Genomic DNA, 20753 nt, shown 5'->3' on the forward strand with positions numbered 1-20753 from the left:
GAGGTAATTTGTGCTTTCCCTTGTGTTTAGATGACAGTTTAATGGTACAATTTGGATATGGCTGGGTATATGAAGGTAAAAGAATCCTAAGTGTTTGTTCGTGTAAGTTTAGATATGTGAAAATGTGTCTTCTCACTTGCAGGACAGTGAAGCACCCAGCTGCAAGATGAACAGCCTGGGCAGCAACCACTCCATCCCCAGCACTTCGGTCAGCACAGGCAGCCAAAGCAGCAGCGTAAACAGCATGCAGGAGGTGCTGGACGACAGCTGTTCAGACATGACCATGATGCACCCCCAGGACTACAGCAGCACCTTGGACTCCTCCCCACAAACCAAGAAGGTAAAGTTCAAGGTAGAAAGTGGGAATAGTGGGAGGGAGCTGGTAAGTATTTAGAGTCAGATGACTCATTAATCGAAACCAGACTAGGAAACTGGGAAGAATTGTGAGCAGTTCTCAATAGTGCCCAAATCTTATATTTAGGAGTGTCCCTCAAGCAACGCCACCTGCCATGTTGCAAATGTGTCCATTAGGCAAATCATATTAAAGTCACATTTACAGTGAAGTTGTTGGTTGGGAACTGCTTTTGAAACTGAGTATTTAATTCATGCTAGAGAACTTGTCTCAATCCCGTCCAAATTGTCCTGCCACAACAGATCAATATTACTAGAATATTAAATATAATAACGGAAGTGTTCAAGGTACTTAACTAAGTACCTTAATTCAAAATTTAAGCTATTAATCTCCTTACTTCTGATGGATCTTCTTAAGTTCTGTCAATCTAGGTGCTAAGAATCTGTAAACTACAACCCCAACTTAAAAAAGTTGGGAAGATGTGTAAAACGTAAATAAAAACAATGCAATAATTTGCAAATCTCATCAACCCATTTTTAATTCACAATAGAACCTAATCAACATATCAGCTGTTGAATCTAAGTCATTTTAATATTTCATGGAAAATATCAGCGCATTTTGAATTTGATGGCAGCAACACATCTCCAAAAAGTTGGAAGAGGGTAATGTTACCCTTGTGTAGCATCCCCTCTTCTTTTAACAACTTTCTGTAAACATCTGGGAAGTGAGGAGACCAGTCTCTAGAGCTTTAGGAGAGGAATGTTGTCCCATTCTTGTCTGATGCAGGTCCGTGGCCTATGTTGCTTTGTTATCATTTTATGGTGCGATGCAATGTTTCTATTGGTGAACGGCCTGGGCTGCTAGCAGGCCAGTTCAGCACCCGGACTTCTCCTGCGAAGCCATGCTGTTGTGATAGATCCAGTATGTGGTTTAGAATTGTCATGCTATAATATGCAAGCTCCTCCCTGAAAGAAACATCTTCTGGATGGGAGCATATGTTGTTCTAAAACCTTGATGCATTTTTTGGCATTGATGGTGCCAGATGCATCTACAGGTCTTTAAAATCTTAGAAATGTATCAAATACATAAAAATGATGCCTAAAAAGTACTAAACTACTAATTGTTTTGTTGTCACATTGCCCAAATCTCTAGTCTGATGAACTGCAAAATAATGATTTATTTCTGGTACTGCATTTGTAAACTAAAGCCTTGGTAGTCAGCTAGTTAGTTTATGATAATAGGTAAGTTTAATGATACATGACCTGAGAATAACAGTTACTCTGTGTGGTTAAAGCCAGTCCTGGAAATATTTGCAAAGCAAACTGCACTATGTCAAACGTGATTCCAACATGGGACAATGGGGATTAAAGGGGTGGGCTCATACATGACACAAATATTTGTCATTTTACCTTGCTTGTCATTTTGTACTAATATCAATGTGTTTACTTGGAAAGAAAATATTTTCCCTTTGGCACGTATGTCTATTTCAAGTTTGAATTTGTCTTTCATTTAAAGTGGTATTCAAAGAGATCTCAAAGGATTAAACTTGTTTACACTAGTGGACACCCTGCCAATGACATACTGTATAGACAAACACTAGCAAAACTAAATTGTCCATCTGTTTCTAAGAAGGTTAAGTAAAACCATAAAAAGCCAGCAAGCATAATCAATAGATATCATGTTGCTAGTAGCATTACTTCTATCCTGAGGTAGAAACTGTGCACACCAGAAATGGCAAAGGTGCATGGCTCTGTGCAAACATTCCCCCACTGTTTTCTAGAGTATGTGTAAACCCCTCCCCCTCCCTGAAACCATGGAAATGATCGACACAGTCTTTACTGTTTGGCACATTGCTTTAAGTTCATCACCAACACCGTTCACACTCTGAGAACAAAAGCTGTGTACACATGTCTACAAGCAGCACAATCTCCCCCACTTACAGTTCTATCATCCTGCACACACACATTCAGTATGCACAGGTCAACACAACGCCTGACATTCTCATTGAGTATCTCATATGACTTCAAAATCCATGAAGAGAGAGCTGTCACTGCTCTGTCATTCTCTTTCTTCGTCTGCTCTTTTGTATTTTGACAGTGCGTGAATAAGGATGTCACTTTATGAACAGACAGCCAATGTATTGTTTCACGTTCAGGGGCTGAACTCAGAACAAATGCATGTGACACATATTGTTTTTAGATGCTGATGAAGTTCCATCCTCATATGAATCTGTTTTTTGGTCCCCAGGCTGCTGAAAATGTTTTCCAGTCAGATTTTAATGAGTGGGCAGAGTGTTGACATTTTATCATGTTTTGCAAGGTTACAGTTGACACAGTTTCAGCAAATGCTGATGATTACTTTTGAAATTTAGATTTTGTATTGATAAAATCAGTTGGTACTTCAGCCCTTTAAAATTAACAAAATGATTATGAGAGTTGTAATAATGACACACTCTTGTATTGAGATCCCCTTTTTTCACCACCTTATTCACCTAAGTTATTTCTTTATTTTTTTAAAAGCAGACTTTCTATTTCTTTATTTTTTTAAATATAAATGTCTTAATCATTTTGCACTTATCTCTTTTGTGTACCTCACAGGACAATCCGTACAACTGGGATGAAGGGCTTCATAGGGATCACCAGCCAGAACTGAGGCCGCCCTCTTCTGACAAGAGCAGCCAAGTCCAAAACTACAAGAACCCGGGCCGCTTTGCTACCATAAAGTCAGCCTCATTGGTAAGATTAGGACCGTCTGTCTAGTTTTTCCTATGAGATGCTACTAGGGCTTTAGGATCATTACAGTTATGGAATATTCACCTTAATATTTGTGATTCCAAAGTGGAAAAACTCCTTTTTGGAGAAAAATGCCAAAGTCTTTCTCAGAGATTAATGTTTACGCTACAGCAGTTTATGACACATAACACAGAGCTGGCAGTTTCTCGTGTTTTCTCTCTGTCAGTGAAATCCAGTCAGTGATTGTAGAGGACATGGAGTTTAAGTGTGACATAATGTCTCCACGCTGAAGAAATTTTGTGTAGACTTATGTGAGATTAGAGCAATTCTTTCTTTAGTTTGTAGACTTTACTTCCCATTAGCTTTCTATATTTGCTATTTCTGTCTTTATTATGTTCTCCTTACTTCATTCACTGTCTCTGCCATAGACCTCTTTTCTTACCTTCTTTCCTGTTCTTTCTTCGCACCTCAGTCTTTTATGTTCTCTCATATCACACTCCGCATTACCACACCTCTCCCTCCACCCTCCTTTTTATTTCTCTTTCCCCCTTTGCACTTGATAATATTTCGCTCTGATCTGGCTCAATATTCTAGGTGTGGGGGGGCAATGTGTCTCTGTTTTTCTTTCCTGCTTCCTTTCTATGTCTCTCTTCCTCTTTCTCCCTCCCTGTCTGTTGTCATGGAAACCAGCTCTAGTAACTAGTAAGTAGTGGTGGTGTTGTGTGTAAGCATATGTGTGTGTTTATTCATCTATGACCCACTGGTTTTAATTGTAAGTCCCTTGTCTTAAACCCGACATCAGAGATAATGAGAAGAAAAAAAGACTGTGTGTGTGTGTGTGTGGTTAGACATGTCGGTGTCCTCATGGTGTCCTTGACCAAACTGCAAACCCTTGATAGACAAGGCCTGTATGTGTTTGTGTTGGCCATGGCTGTTCTTTGTTCATATTCATACAGATTTTTTATTTTTTTTTTAAAGTAATCTTTCAATGTAGTTGTAGCATTGCAGGAATTGCCTTTAAAAAATCAGATGCCCCTATACAGTCTGTCCTGCAGAAATAGATGTTAGACAAGGAGTAAAGAAACTCTACTTATGACTTTATGTTATAATATTCAATCTGTGGACACTGTGCCATGAAAGCATAGCGTGTTGCTTCTCTCTGACATTTGTTTTTCTGTCTTACTGTGGGAAATGTTCTCTCGGCTTTATCTTTAGAAGCCTTTAAACTAGTGGTTTCCAAATTGTGCTTGTGACCCCTAAAACAAAGCCATGTCTACTTGTAATCCCTCATCACTGGCTGTATGTCTGCCAGTTGTGACCACAGGGTGATTATTTTCTGTAGCTCTCTAAAACAAAGGCAGAGACCGAGTGGTACAGCATTACATCCAACAACATCCCCTAACTGATATTGTGATTTGCAACTTAACTCTTAGGCCAAATGGTACTCAGTAATTTTTTTCTTTTTGAAATATGTTTGTTTAATTTTTTTTTTCTTAAAACAGCAATATTATATTACTGTACAATCATAAAGTTGCTCATTTGTAATTATAATTTACGTGTAATTGTTACTATTTCACTATCCTCTAATCATAATTCTCTAAATTGGAAATAATACATAGAATGAAAATTTTAAGTAACGGAAAAGAAAACTAGTGTGTAGACTATACTCTTTTCACAACTCTTAGAATGATCTTGCAGACTGCAGTCATTGAGAAAACCGTTAACCTCACATCAATCAGCGTTCGGAGCATAGTGATTTTTCATTAACCTGCCTCGTTCATGCTTTACCTAAAGAGGGTGTTCTCATCTTTATAAAGCTAAAGAGGTTAGTACAAAAAAAAATGTTTATTAAAAAAGTTTAATAAAAATAGTTATTACTAAAGAAAATAAAAAACGTATTGCCCAGCAGCCAAATTCATAATTTCTTGAATTCACTTTAACATCACTAAAATATTATCAACACAGGACAGAGTTCTAACTCTTACATTCCTGTTTAGCTCATTTTCATTTGCTGTGAAAGAAATTCAAAAACAGAAATACCTCAGATATAAGTAGCAGAGCTGGCGCACACTGTGTCAGCGTCTCTGTAAAACTCAGGCTGCCTTTGTTGAAAAGAGGCAGCATAGTGTAAACCACAGTATCTCCATTGTGTGATAATGCTAGTCCTGCCTGCAGGCACTAGAAGAGATGACATCATCTTTTTCTGCTGAGCGCAGACGTCCTCAGGTTGGCCTCAAGTTGCTGTGACTAAAATCAGCAGGTAGACAAAGGGAGGGAGAAGAACGCGGGGTTCAGATGATGAGGGGTAACAGATCACCCGAGATGGGAGAAAGGGGAAGATAGAAGAAAGGAACAGATAGCAAACATTTACAAGAAGAATGGATTTAAGAGGCGGAAGTAGAAAATATACTACCATTAAGTTGCGTGCTGAAAGACTTGGATGCAAATTCTTGAATGATAATTTATGTTGAATAAAAATTGCTCATGTTTCCAAATGACAGATAAGCACGTGATGGTTGAGGGACATTAAAGGGCAATGAAATTAAAGTGTACTAAGATGTGGTGGAAGGCCCAGACGGGCGATATCAAGAGGATAAAAGAGACAAATAGAAGGATAGATAAACAGAGGTGAGACAAAAGAGCAGTGTAGATAGAAATCTGGACTGACAACGGAGGAAGGAATGGGGATGGGGGGGTGGGGGGTGGCTGGGCGGTGAGAGGCTCTGTCACTCAGAGGTGACATGAAGCATAGAGGTGAAAAACATTGAAAGACAAGAAGTGGAATGAGAAGAAAAGGATGTGAAGAGGTCAACAAAGGGGAAAAGTGACCAGGGGAATGAAAAATTATTGAGGGAGTTGTAACGAAAAGCGTTAGCAAGCAAGAGGCAGGGAAATGGATATAAAGTGCAACGAGGAACCAATGTGAGACCCACGTAGTGTGTGTGTGAGAGGAAGGGCAGGGTTACTATAGGTCAGATAAAGAAAGCAGCACTGTGACAGACACTGTTGTAAAATATTTCACTTCAGCTGCTGCTTGACTTGTCTTCAGGTCTTGGTTAAGACCTAAGAGCTTGTAAACCTATCAGCCTATCAAGTTACAGTTTGCAGTCAAGTTTTAAGACTCGTCCAAAGATGGCCCTTTTCCAACAAAGTCTCTTTAGCTAAAAAAAAAAAAGGCCTTATTTCAACAGAAAATATCACTTCTTTTACATTTGCATTTTGAGACCCAGACAGATGGGAGAATACAGAGGCCCTCACATTTGTGCGTATACAGGATAACAGGATGGGATAAACGAGGGTCTGTTGAAGCTTTTTGCTCCCGTTTTTTAGCCAGTTGACTTCGCCGTACGCTACAATGTATTTGTAGCAACATTTAAAGTCCGTTCGGGTTTAAAAATGTTCCCAAAAATATTACCGTAGCTGTATAATTGAATTCTTTAAATGGTTCTAGGTTTTATCAATTGTAACAAAATCATGTTGTGCAGAGTATCTTTCATTTTCCTCAAATAGAACACCTTCGTTGCAACACTAAAACCCCATAAGAAAAATAAAAAAGTAAACTGACACTACTTGTTCCTTTAGGATGTTGCTAGCCAGGAGCGTCTTTTGGTATTTAAAATGTTTGCTTGGACTATTATTAATAATTGAACAAAAACCAAAAATACGAGGAAACCGTTTGAGTGCTTGTTGGACTAATCAGACACGTCAACAATCAGCAGCTTTTTTACAATTTATTAAATTATTATATTTCAGTGCTCTACATTTGTTTAATTAAAAACACCTTGAACTGCAAAATAAGCGAAACAACTAAGTACAGCTACTGAATTCAGAACTTACTGGAACTTCAGATTGCGTGACCCCCTCCTCTCACTGAATATGATCCCTTTCCTAGTCCCTGAGCCTTGTGTGAAAGAGGCTGTCACATGACGTGACTTGGTCCTTTGTGGCAACATTTGGTCTAGCAGCAAAGCAAGTGTGTAGAATTGGGAGCTGCTATTACAGTAGGGGTATTGATTCAGCACAGTTTAAAAAAGTGGTGGTGGTGGGAGGAGCTTAACCTCCACCTTGCTCCATGTTCCTTCCACCCTGACCCTCTTTCCCTCTAGATGCTCTTATTATTTTCATTTTATTTAATCTCAATCACTTTCCATCTGCTGGTTCTCCTTTGCAATCACCCCTCCCCTCATCTTCTTGCCTTTCTCTAAACCTCCCCCCCCTCCGATTTCTCTCACTCTTTCTCAATGAGGTATTCATGTGACCCACCTGCTGTCCGCCGCTTAGCGTTAGCCCAACTAAAGAGCAGCTCTGTGCTCTTGTTGGCCCGCAGAGCCAGCTTGCCTCATTCACAGTTCACACGCCTGCATTGGTTGCTGCGTGCCCAGGGCGCGAACCAAGGAGAGGGAGTGGGGGGTTGTCATCCACTAAAGGGTGGGGTTGGGGGTTCTCAGGGTGGCATCTGAGCTCAGACAGGTTCTGTGAGGCATAGGATGCTGCACAAGGTTCCTGGATGCTGGTGCATTTGGCTAAAGTTGCCATCATGTTTGGCCTGAGGAGTTCAGGTGGAAGTTATGAGAAGATGCGGAGTGAGTACCACCTAGATGTGGAGAACCCTTTCTGTCCTCAGGTTGGTGTCAGGTATAGGTTTTGCTTAACAAAATGGTGACAGTGGTGTTGATTATTTAACTGTTGAATGTGTTTGTTTTTATTTATGTATTTTTTTACTATGTTTTGCTCAATCTGGCTTCAACACAGTCTGGATCATTTGTGGTTGATTAGTCTGTGCAGTTACTGTCTATGTCTTATGGTCAGATCAAAGGCCTTTTGTTGAGCTCAAATACTAACTTTAAAGGGATTTCACAGTACTTGCTGAATAATTATAGCCATTAAACTGTAGTTCAATACTATAATTAAAGTATTAAATAGATCCAGTTTTCAGTTCTATATATTAAAATGACTCATTACAAGGCATCATGTTAAATGTTTCTCAAACCCTTAAATATGTTGTTTGTGCAAACTCTTTCATTACAGGTGACCAAGCAGATTCATGAGCATGAGCAGGAGAGCGAGCTACGGGAGCAAATGTCAGGCTACAAGCGCATGCGGCGGCAGCATCAGAAGCAGCTGATTGCCCTGGAGAACAAGCTGAAGGCCGAGATGGACGAGCACCGGCTCAAGCTGCAGAAGGAGGTTGAGACACAGGCCAACAATGCCTACATCGACCTGGAGAAGCTGGCGAAACGCCATGCTGTACAAACTGAGAAGGAGGTGGGATTTTGAAGGGTAGCGCAGGTTATAGGACATGAATGGAAAGCATGAGTGGATGCATGTGTACAGTAACACAAAAGTGACTAAATAGACATCACATCGACCTACATATATGTGTCGTGCCAATGTTGACTCAGGAGTAAGGGGAGATCATTATGTTGAAGTTGTTATAATTTTAATGTTGATGAAAAGTTGAATTAGATAAGAAAAATGATACTGTTTGATCCATGAAGCTTCAGCCTCAGTCCTACACTGAGTACTGAGGATAGTTTTATCAAGACTTTATACACTGCTGACACCCAAAGAAACATTTCATAAAACGCAAGGTCAGAAGTGTATCATAGAATGCCACTCTCTGAAAAATAGGTTGCATATTTCTTTGATCATGTCACAGCGTGCAGAGCAGCCAGATACATACTGTATCTGCTCATATATTTCAGCATGCACCGCCAACAGCAACACGAACATGCAGTGTCACAAGTACATTACCTGTCGCTTAGCTGCACAAACAAACTACTCCAAAAAAATGTACATCATTGCCATATTCTCTGGTCTGAAAATGGGTGGTTTATCAATTAAATTGGCTTTCCAAATTTTTGAAAAAAGGCACAAGAACTAGACAATCTGGCTACAGACCAAACTTTTCAACTGTTCATAGTTTAATTGAACAGAACACACATGACATTTAGGGCAACAACTAATACTTGTTTTTGTTAAAGACTAATCCAGTTATTAGTTTTTTAATTGTTCTGCCTATAAAATACTCAAACTTGTCCTATGAGAAGAGTTTATTGTTGGAAGTTGTAGCCTGTATTCAGCAAAGTCTGCCATGCTAAGCCCCATACCCCTGTTTTCCTGCTGCTTCATGCGTCCCTTTAGATGAAGACAGCGTTGGCGGATGAGAAGAAGTTCCAGCAGCAGATTGTGGCCCAGCAAAAGAAGGAACTGACCACTTTTCTGGATAATCAAAAGAAGCAATACAAACTCTGCAAGGAGAAGATTAAGGAGGTGTGTCACATTTGTTGTAGTAGTTTTTTTTTGTTTTGTTTTGTTTTCTCTTAGATTAGATCCTTTTTGTGCCTCTTTCACATGAAATGTGGTCCCATGTTCGGTTTACTCTTAACTTACTCTTAAAACTGTGTTTATACATATTCAAATCTATATGCTAAGTATTGCATTTAAGTGCTTCCACAACCTTGAAACTGAGTCCAGAAAATGCTCCTCTGGGCTGGAAGTGTGATACACTGTGTTTTCGGTTGCAAGATAAGTGACCCAAATTAGGTCAGCACTGTAAAAAGAAAGCATCGCTGGCAGGGAGAGATACTTCCCACCAACTGAGGGCTGTAACGGAATTAGACGCCACAGAGAGCGGGGATCAGGCTCATGTGTTAAGTGCATTAGCGCAAATTGTAGATTACCTTAAAGCCCATGAAAGAGAACTCATACTGCAGAGAGATAGATTTAGCAAGAATTTCTGGCTTTGAAAGTCTGGAGTTTGAGACAGAAGGTCATTTGTAGTTTGCCATGTCCTCTTGCTATAACCACTTGCAGAGAAGCTCTTGGTTCCATAATGAAAAACATGCATTTTATATAACATTAAATTGCCTCAAATTTCAGATAAACCTACAAACCACAGTTGGTGGGTTTCAGCATCTAAGTGATAATTGACTACGGCGTACATCAATACCAACCCTCACTAGCTTTTACTTGTCAATACAATCTCCTTTCTTAATTCCTCTGCTTTAAATTTCATCTCCCTTCCCAGGAGATGAACGAGGACCATAGCACACCCAAAAAGGAGAAGCAGGAGCGTTTATCCAAGCACAAGGAGAACATGCAGCATACCCAGGCCGAGGAGGAGGCCCAACTCCTGGCCCAGCAGAGGATTTTTTATGACAGGAACTGTCGTGCCTTCAAACGCAAAGTCATGATTAAGAGGCACGATTTGGAGCAGGAACAGATCAGAGAGGTGTGGAAAAGTATATTTTTCAAAAAACTTGGTGTGATTAAATAAATCTTAACTTAATCATTGATCATTATTTTAGAATGTGCATCTCAAACCTATAAAACCCACTAAGTCCTGTTGCAGAATTTGAATTGAAGTGAAAGCTGCTTGTTTGTGGTGCACAGGCCCAATGTGGTTATAAAATCTGCATATTTTTCTCAGCAAACAGTGTGTCCTTAGTAATTACACCTATTGTTCTTTAGATTTATGAGATGTTTCCTAATAACTGTAAGAAGATTATTATAGAATAAAGCACAGCAACAATGTCATAATCTGAAAAGCTGTTGTAAATCTGGGGGAAATCTCAGTGCAAAGGTGGAAAAATACACCAAACTTTGGGTGTGCTTTAGTGAGCTGCCATGTTTTAGATGATAGCTTCGGTGTTTTGATATTAAAAGGTGTTTAAGTGGGAAATGTAAAAACAGTGATATTTATTGAATTTTTTAATTTTTTTTCCGGCTGTTAATAATGGCAGCTAAAAACAAACTGTACAGTGTTAATCAGAAGCACCAACTGCTCATGTGTTCCTCTTCCTCACGATCCCCCCTAGGAGCTGAACAAAAAGAGGACCCAGAAAGAGATGGAGCACGCCATGCTGATACGCCACGACGAGTCCACACAGGAACTGGAGCAACGGCAGCTCAAGAACCTGCAGAAACTGCGAATGGACCTGATCCGCCTCCAGCACCAGACAGAGCTGGAAAACCAGATTGAGTACAACAATCGGCGTGAGCGTGAGCTCCACCGCAAGCATGTGCTGGAGCTTCGGCAGCAGCCCAAGAACCTTAAAGTGAGTTGACACAGACAATAAGGAAAAGTCCTGAAAGTGTTTTGATCCAGGGTTTAATAGATGAGATGTTTTTTGTCATGATAGGTGCTTGAAATGAAAGGGAGAAAAACTGTATCTTTAATTTTCTCTGGATTCATTTTTAAAAGTTTCCTCGTGACTTTTGAAAAGACAAATGCGATCTACCTCTAGGATGGCGCAAGCCATGAGCAACATCTTTTGTGTCTTGAGTGTAGTTTTTGATAAAACTGTGATGCAACTGTGTGCAAGAAATTAATTTGGAAATGATGGTGAAAGAAGACACAAGACATTTCATCTCCACGTGTCTAAATGACACCGTAGTAAATACTAAAACTGATTGCCTGTTTCTTACGTTCGACCTTTAACCTTCAGCAGCAGAAGTCTTGTCTTTAGAAGAATTGTCTTTACTAAAACCCCAAAGAGTAAAACAATAGATTTTTAAGACTGATCTACCCTGGAACCTAAACTGTCCATTTCTTCTTCTTACTATTTTTCTGTTTTACATCTAAACTCCGGACAATGTCAGGAGAAATCAGAGCTCGATTCCGGGTACAGCATGATAGAAAACTTGATCTGTGCATTACTAAAAGGGGCTTTTCTGTCTTGGCTCCCCCCCGACCAGGTGTTGGAGCTGCAGATCAAGAAGCAGTTCCAGGACACGTGTAAGGTGCAGACCAAGCAGTACAAGGCCCTGCGCCACCACCAGATGGAAGTTACGCCAAAGGCCGAGCACAAGACGGTGCTCAAGGCCCTGAAGGATGAGCAAACACGCAAGCTGGCCATCCTGGCTGAGCAGTATGAGCAGAGCATCAACGAGATGATGGCCTCGCAGGCGGTACTTATGACATATTTTACTTTCCACCTATAAATGCAGGACTGTATTATTCAGAGATAAGATATGTTTTGCTTTCTACCTGTTGCTCATGATGTGTTTATCTTTCTCCCATTTCATGTATTTGTCTTGTATCGTTCTTTTCTTCTTTTCCGTTTCTACATTGCCCACAATCTGTTTTTACGGCTTTATAAAATCCTTAACCTTTCCTACTCTGTTCCCTGTCCCATCTTTTGATATCCCGTCTGTCCTTTTTGCCCTTTTATTTTCTTTTGTCCCTTTCATTGCCATGTCCCTTCCTTTCTGTCTTTGCTGTCTTTATTCAATGTTTCTGCTCTTTCTCTCCTGTGTGCCATATCCATGTATCCCCACCCACACCCCGACGTCTCCCTTTTTTCTGTGTCTCATTGTACCTCCCTCTCGCCTATCGCCGCCCATGGTTGGCTGTGTCAGCTGCGTCTGGACGAGGCCCAAGAAGCGGAGTGCCAGGCCCTGAGGCAGCAGCTGCAGCAGGAGATGGAGCTGCTCAATGCCTACCAGAGCAAGATCAAGATGCAGACCGAGGCACAGCACGAGCGTGAGCAGCAGAAGCTGGAGCAGAAGGTGTCGCTCCGTCGGGCTCACCTAGAACAAAAGGTGTGGTCAAGTAAAGGCTCTTGTCATATTAAAGGAGCGATAGAGTCTGGAGGAATTTGCACTTCAGTTTTTCAGTGTGTTCAATTTAAAACTATCTGGGAAAGTGTCACTAACTTTACTGTTATAATCTCACCACAACATTGTAAAGATATCGTCCTCTTATTTCAAAATTCAAGTCTTCCTCTCTGATTTTGAATTGTTAACAGTTTAGGGTAAACTTCAGATCACACTACATCACACACATAAGTGTAAAGACCCATTTTAAAGCATGTTTGTAGACAAACACAAACAGGTGGTAATAAATTGAAATCCGAATAGTCTGACTCTGGTCTGGATACACATTTGCATCCACCTCAGCTGGCATGAAAGGCAAACCAGGCACACACACACACACACACACACACACACACAGATTTCCCTCCCTACAGGTGGGGATAACAGTGGCATGCCATCCTGCAGAGAGCAGACAGCCATTTCTCTCCTACACACTCCTAATAGTGGTGATGCTCATCTCTAGATGAGCATTGTTCTCTTATTACGAAATCCTCCGTTTATAGTAACACACTTAAACTGTTGTTCCTATAGATTGTTGCTTGTATATTCAAAAACATTTTTTAATGTGTTCACCTGCTAGACATCATTGCAATGTAAACCGCCATTTTTAATCCTTTTTTTTTATTTATTAAGAAATGGTATTAATTATGACATTTGCAGCTGTGTTGCTGACAAATGTCTTTCATACTTAAAATTACAATAAATCATTAACATGAATCGGAGACCTAACTAGGATGCAAGAACCTCCTGATAGACACATCTTTAATGTGACTATTCAGACAGCCTGCCTTGTACACCAATGACATGTGATCAGATTGGAAACGGCGAGTGCGCCTCCTTCCAGAGTAATCGACGTCATGGCCAAAGTCTAGTAGACAGCACTCCGACAACAAAGGAGATATTTAATATGCAGCCCCGATCCAGTTCTGCTGGGTCCAATGTCGACTGTGTGGTCTGTGGTGGCCTGTCGCCATCTCCTGGCTGTATCTGGATCTGCACCTCCAGGTCCAGGATGATGTCATGGTTTTAAAGCACTATTGTCCTCTGGTTCGGTTCATGGTCAGAGTGTGGAGTTTTCTGTGCATGCTCAGTAGTTGGCCCGATTGCCGTATTGCGCCATGCAGTGCTTTGTCTCCACCTGTGGATGTGTGTGCCGAGTTAATGTGTGTGTTTGGCTAAAAGATCCAGCGCACACTAATCCTCCCACGACCAAACCTGATTTACTACAACTTAACACACTTGCACCTTTACAATATAACACACATCAACTGCTTCTAGTTCGAGTGTTGCCTTCCACATATTTATGGCTATTTTATGAAGACGTGAACAAAACAAAATGAATAACTAAGGTATAGGCATTTAGGAACAAAGCCTGTTTTCCACCTATTGGGACGGGGTCAGGTAGGTGCTGTGTGAAAACAGATGAACAACGCACAGAGGATTCTCCAGAGCTGTTTCACACAAAACCGGTTTCAACATTCATCTAAATATTTAAAATTACAGAAAAGTCTAAAACTAAAAATATGTATAAAATTGACCTCAGACTACCTGATGTGTCATGGTCAGGAAAAGCAAACAAAAACTGAAGTCCAAACTGCTCTGTCCAGTGTGTTAACCCAGGACGTCCACTGTTTCCTGCAGATTGAAGAGGAGCTGGTTTCCCTTCAGAAGGAGCGAACTGACCGGATCAAACACCTGCTAGAGCGCCAGGAGCGGGAGATCGACACCTTCGACTTGGAGAGCATGCGGCTGGGCTTCAGCAACCTGGGCACCCTGAGCACCCTGGACTTTCCCAAGGATGACTACAGATGAGAGGTTCCTGTATCTGCCGTTGCTGTCTCTTGTAGTCCCTGGGCGTCCAACTGCCTCAGAACTCTTTCTCCTCCCCTTTGACCCATCCCTGACAGTGCAGGTGTTCACTGCTGCTGACGCCCTCACTCAAACACACAGACCCATGAAATAAAACAACAGCTCATGAATCAGCTCCAGTGTGACTTCTGGGCTAATCAGAGTTGGTGCCAGGTTTGAGTGCCCCCCCTAAACAAACCCACCTAAACTTCCTTCCCTTCCTTGCCTCTCGTGGTGTCACAAGATGACTAAAAAAAATGCTGGATAACTTCTTGTAGTTGTCTTGTTTTTGTATGAATAATAACATAGTCATGGTGTTTCCTGTTTCTTGTGCAATTATGACACTTGGTGTAACTAAAGTGGAAAACGAGAGAAGGAGGGAGAGAAAATCAAGGGCATGAAAATGGCTCCACAACCATCCATTTTAAGGGGTCCTTGAATTTATTATAATTTTTTCTTTTGTTCATATTTTCTTTTTGACTTAAGTGTCCGGAGGCGATGAATGAAGCAGCCTATCCTTCCGCAGGAATTCATCTGCGCTGCTTCTCACCACTGTTTTTGGTATTTATTCATTACGACATTTTTATGGTAAATTTGAAAAATTTGATACTTTGACAAATATCATGATGTACATACAGGTACACCTCTAATAAATGTGACTCATTTGAGTGAATTTGATTACCGAGGGGAGGGCAAATCATGGTACTCGCTGTGTATCGTACTGATTTCTCTGCACTGGCAGCCAATGTGAATAATACATGTGACACGTGAATTCCCAGCTAGCACAAAGGGCTTCATAGGGGTGGGAGGGGGGGGACTTGTACTTTGTGTATAGATGGATTATGGAGAGCTTTTACTTATTTTCATATTGTATTTTAACTCTGTCAAATCAAAAAAGAATTTTTAAAGGCGCTTTGTTTTCTCCCCCCTCCTCAGACAGTATTTGAGGTTCGGTCAGCTCTCCACAGGACTTTTTTCTTTTTTCCTGCTTTACACAGCTGCCAAGCTGCGTATCTTCTTATAAACCAGACCAGTATGATGCTTTATTATTGCATGCACTTTAATTTTTTTTTTCCAGGTTAAAAAAGAGCATGAATCTGTCAGAGCTTTTAATTATATTTGTAAATAAAGTGCTCATCACACAAACTGAGGACGCGTTATTACTGTCCATCATATCAACTGTCACTGTGTAGAACAGCAGAAAACACATTTTACCCTGCAGAACCAGCACACATTTACTTTATGGTACCAATGCTCAGTAGGCTGATTCATTGACGTGACAAATATTTCCAAAATGTGAAACTGCAGTAATGATTGTTGACCCCAGACCCCCACATTCGGGGGGCCTGAAACTTCAATCTGTGAACTAAACTAAATTGTTTCTGCAAACTTGTACATAACTAACCATAGAACCTATTCTGAACAGCCCTTTAAAGTTGTGACAGCTGGGCCAAAATGCAAAACGTCAATGTGTCAGGAAAACTAATTAGCAAGTACAAAAACAAAATATAAAATGTTATTCTCCTGGTTCTATTTAGATCTTAATTACTTAAAGTATTTCTGACATTTACATTAATATGATTAATAGCAAGATGTTACCAATGACCCAAGTTAGTCAACCACGTCACCACAGGATAAGAAAACAAGAACACAACCATGTCAGTGATTAACAGATTTATTGCAGGGGAGCACAGGCCACATCACTGAGTTAGTTTTGCCATAGCATGGATAGGCAACTGTCAGAAAACAAGAGTCACCAGTGACACACACACACAATATTTTTTTTTGTAACTGTTGGGGTTTTGCTTGCAAGAATGGGAGTTTCCAATGAAGCAGCTGGCTGTGTGGAAATCCCAAGTTCAGAATGCTTTAGAGTCTATTTTCCAGACAGCTGCTCATACAGTTTGGGGACGTAGTCGTCCCACTGTGCCTGGTAGCAGGTTCCTGCCACTGGAGCACCCAGGTTGTATTTCTTCCTGAAGCTCTGGACCTTGAACTTGCCGCGGCCATCTCCACAGCGATTGGTGAGAACATGCTCTGAGCAGGACAGGCTGCCTGACTGCTCATACACCAGCCACACATACCTGTGGAGACCTGAGGGGGACACAAAAGGTGATGAAAATGACCCTGAAAATGTGAAAGTCTGGACCCAAATGATTATTTCACTAGAACTAACATTTCAGGGTTCATCTCATTTTAAAATGTGGTGCATTTTAGGCATTTTGAAAACCTGCAGAATCCAGGATTACAAACACTAGACATACAGATGTGGACAGAATTACTGGTACTTTTCCATGAAAAAAGAACCAAGAATTTTATCTCAAATGTCTCAAAGTTTGATTTTTCTTTTGATTCAATTGAATATTTCTAATAAAAGATCAAACCAAACAATCTCATATTAGAATAAGTAAATGACTGATTTCAAGATTGAAGACATATGATGCTAATAACAGTTTGCGACGTCACTATAATCCAATTATTTAATCAAATTATTTAAGATCTTTTCTACAAATCTGTCCAGGCCATTTTCCTTTTTTATAGATTTTAGATTCTGCTGAATAAATTAAAAGGAAACTTTATTTCTTTTTTCCCCCTCTTCCAATTATTACTTTTTCCAGTTTCTAATTTCAGATAAACGTTGACAAAAGCTAAATGTCTAGAATTCTACCCCAAATGTGGAGTATGCTGTTAAATCCCTCCAATCGTGCATTTGTCAAATGACTAGTTTCCATTTTAAAACTGAGAAAGATCTAAATCCTCTAATGGGCTTTCTCCAGGTGTCAGTCTCTCTTACCTGTGCCCTTAGGGGGGCCAGAGCCCACGTAGTCTGACAAGACGCAGCCAGACGACACATCATTGCCTTTCATGTTGACCACCAAAAAGTGGTGCCACTCCCTTTAGTAAAAAAAAAAATACTGTTACAAAGCTGCAGACAAAATGATCTAAGCAGCTACATGAAAAGAGGCAGTGTACTATACACTCACTGGCCACACCTGCATAATATAACACAATCAAGTACATCATCTCTGCCATGAATTTTACTTTTATAAAGGTTCTAATTTTTCAGTTTTTAGGTTTAAACCGCCAGAAAGGTTAGAATTCTACTAAGTGTTTATTACTGAGGCCATAGTGGGTGGTGGAGTCGAACTGGAGAGCATTATATTAACAGGTGGTTCTAATGTTTTGGCCACCATTTTAAAATTAATTAGGGGGAGAGCTGCTGTATTGGATTGCATTAGATTTTACAGGTGTACCTAATGAAGTGGCCAGTGACTTCATATAGACAATGTACAAAAGCATTTCAATCCATTGTCCCTGTGAGACTTGGCCCACGTCAGAAATTTAACCATCAAATACGACATTTGAGAGGCTTCAATCAGCAAATTGTGGGAAGTTTTGCTTGAAAAATGACAAACATTCATTCACTAGTTGCTGACTAATGTTCTGCGATTATATGCTCAATGCAGCGGCATTTCACTGGCCAAAGCCCTTCAATACAAAACTTTAATCCACCTCTGTCCAATTAATTTCAGGTTTTTTTTCTGCTCTGTTCACCTGAACTTGGGGTCTTTCCTGCTGGGGGCATCAGGGTCAGTCAGGACCAAAGTGTACAGTTTACTGGGGTCACTACTGCCCCACTCGATGCTGGTGGGTCGATTCTGCACCTGCACATGAACATAAAGAAAGAAGGCAACATACATGTGTGTTTCCAAGGCTGGTCCTCAAGACCCTCTCCACTTGTTTGTTTTCAAACTCACTCTATGCAACGAGTGCTCCAACCACTGCTGATTACCTGGTTAAAGATGTGCTCAGTCAATCAGAAGTTTGAAACACACCAATTTGCTTCGTTTTCCGCACCCTTATCTGCTGATGTATCTTTCAGCTTATGATTGACTGAATACAAGCGGGTAGTGCAGGGATAGATGGAAAATAATCAGGGCAAGGACCCTTAAGAGCCAGATTTGGAAACCATTGGTCTGGATGGCTACTTGCTCGGGTTTTTGCAGGTAAGCTATGTATGTCACCCACGTGGGGGCGCTATTCGTCATGACTAAGGTCTGCAGACATGCTGGATGCATTATGTAACCGAATGCACTGTGGGTAAACATTAACGGACTGATTTCAAATCATCTATGGCAAAGTAGATATATTCTCAATGTTTAATTAAATAAATCTGTGTTAGCCTTTTTAAGATAACAGCCAACAAATGACGTTGTGTTAGCAAAGCTGTTAGCCTGACTAGCCAACATTAGCTAGCTCACTAACCTGTGTTGGCGTGAGAACTTTACCGAGCTCATCGATTTCCAAAGAGCCGTACTTGACGGTCAGGGGGTGTGCAGGTTCTTCCTCGACCTCCTGCAGGGCAAGAGACCCGGTCCACTGGCTCAGATCTACGGGCATTTCGACTTGTAGTGAGTTCGCAGACACTACTGACACCAACACCACTCTACAGAACCTGCCAAAAGTGCTGCGTTCACGTTCCACGACAACACACAAACACAATGATGCGTTTGCACTCCAACCTCTTATTTCCTGTTATCCCCTATGTGAATTCTAAATCTAAACACTGTATATGCTCATGTTTTGGAAGTGGATTCCTTACATCTTATAGTTTGGGATCATTAGTTCACATCATAACTATCTTTAAGATATAACATGATTCATTATGATTATGATTTATTCTGGCATTGCTTTGTAGTTATAGCGGAAAGCGACGTAGGAGGTAAAATGAACATAAGTGAGCTAAGTTTAATAATTCCTAACCTGTGAGTAACACTTGAACGTCACATTCAGGACTGGCTGCAAGTGGCCAATAGAGGACGACGTCGCCTCACAGCTACGTGCAGTGCAATTCGCTGAAATGCCTGTCAATCAGATCGCCATCCCGTCCTTCCTACAGCTTTCACGCTCCGTTAACACACTTTGTGTTTCCAGACATCCCATTTATAGTAAATCAGGTCTGACCACCGGAGACCGTTTAACTGACTTTTCCTGTACGTAGCTGAAGTAGCTCTGTAGCAAATTACTACAGTAGTTGGTGCAAAGAAGTTCAATTTAGATGCAACATACTTCAAAACTTTTTTCTACTACAACACACAGACACGAAGAGAAAAATAATATTTTATTGCATTAATTCTCATGTTAATATAATTGACTGAGGAAAATGATTGAAAGGCTTTTAGTGGAAGTAATTAGGTGGACATCTTGTTGAGTAAATGAAATTAGACTGAAATGTAATCAGTTTCTGAAATTGTCTGTAACACTAACAGTCCCACAGACCCCCATCCCCTCACCATTCATTTTCTGCAACTATTTATGCTTTTACAATCACATACAGTATGCATGAATTTATGTGTTGTGCAGGCTTCTTTCTTAATAACTCCAAATACATTGTATTCTTGCATTTTCGATGATCCTAACAACAACAACAACAGCTTGTTAAACCACACATAAAATGATAACAGTATTGTGCCACAGACTGAAGCAACGTGTCAATTATGGGCAAATTTCAAACTCAGGTTTTTCAGGGTTTTTTTTTATTCATTTACAAGTGGAGCTGCCTGGATGAGAGCTGGGTGATTAATGGGACTTAGTTAAAACTGCCTATCAAGCCAATTGAATCACTCTTTTCCTTATTTTTTCCATGTCATTTATACTCCAACTCCTCTGTATTCCAGAAGAACATATGGTACTTTTTGATGAAGTACATTTAAATGACCGATCAGAATATGTGTTTTGAACAACAAAAAAAAAAAGTTCAACAAACAAAAGATCCAAAATACCGTTTCAGATTCAAAACATTTATTCATACCACAAGTAGGCACGAGATTTCGATGCATTTGCTCATGAGGTAACATCAGAGAGACAGACTAAAAATAAGATAATAAAATAAAGTAAAATCACATAAACAGTGCACATGTGCTGTAAATATCTTTAAATACTGTACCTGTAATCACTAAAAAGACACAATAATTACTATACAAGATGAAAATAAGAGTATAAGGTGAAGGAAGAAAAAAGCAATTACCATAAAATTTTAAATAACACTAAACACGAAGTAGTACTAGTCAGCACAGTTTTCGATGAGCAGGTGATGAGCCCCAATATTGCACATTTAATACTGCATTGCACAGGTCGTCTTGTAAAATACAAAAGTACACACAAGTATTTAATACATAATTTGGTCACGTTTTTTCCCCCCCCATCATATTCTCTTATTC

General features: G+C 40.3%; 2 protein-coding genes across 7 annotated transcripts in view; one reads left to right on the plus strand and one right to left on the minus strand.

Moving 5' to 3' along the window:
- Window positions 1-15678, plus strand: part of taok3a (TAO kinase 3a) — a 60326-nt gene extending 44648 nt beyond the window's left edge. For 5 of the 6 annotated variants that reach the window (XM_067520974.1, XM_067520975.1, XM_067520978.1 and 2 more), the window contains 9 exons: window positions 143-340; window positions 2950-3087; window positions 8113-8349; window positions 9229-9357; window positions 10115-10318; window positions 10905-11144; window positions 11785-11997; window positions 12448-12630; window positions 14326-15678. In XM_067520974.1, coding sequence (XP_067377075.1) covers window positions 143-340; window positions 2950-3087; window positions 8113-8349; window positions 9229-9357; window positions 10115-10318; window positions 10905-11144; window positions 11785-11997; window positions 12448-12630; window positions 14326-14496 — 1713 coding nt within the window. In that variant the 3' untranslated portion in view covers window positions 14497-15678. Of the gene's footprint in view, window positions 1-142; window positions 341-2949; window positions 3088-7556; window positions 7709-8112; window positions 8350-9228; window positions 9358-10114; window positions 10319-10904; window positions 11145-11784; window positions 11998-12447; window positions 12631-14325 lie in introns of those variants that run through there. The other variant, XM_067520980.1, reaches the window with a different exon arrangement.
- A 513-nt stretch (window positions 15679-16191) lies between these two features.
- Window positions 16192-19019, minus strand: pebp1 (phosphatidylethanolamine binding protein 1). The gene is made up of 4 exons (XM_067520987.1): window positions 18799-19019; window positions 18088-18197; window positions 17327-17427; window positions 16192-16626 (listed from the first exon to the last, which is right to left on the minus strand). The coding sequence occupies exons 1-4, from the start codon at window positions 18931-18933 to the stop codon at window positions 16409-16411; spliced, it is 564 nt and encodes a 187-aa protein (XP_067377088.1). The 5' UTR covers window positions 18934-19019; the 3' UTR covers window positions 16192-16408.
- Window positions 19020-20753: the final 1734 nt, after the last annotated feature.

Source organism: Channa argus, chromosome 11 (assembly GCF_033026475.1).
Source record: "Channa argus isolate prfri chromosome 11, Channa argus male v1.0, whole genome shotgun sequence".
Lineage (NCBI taxonomy): Eukaryota > Metazoa > Chordata > Actinopteri > Anabantiformes > Channidae > Channa > Channa argus.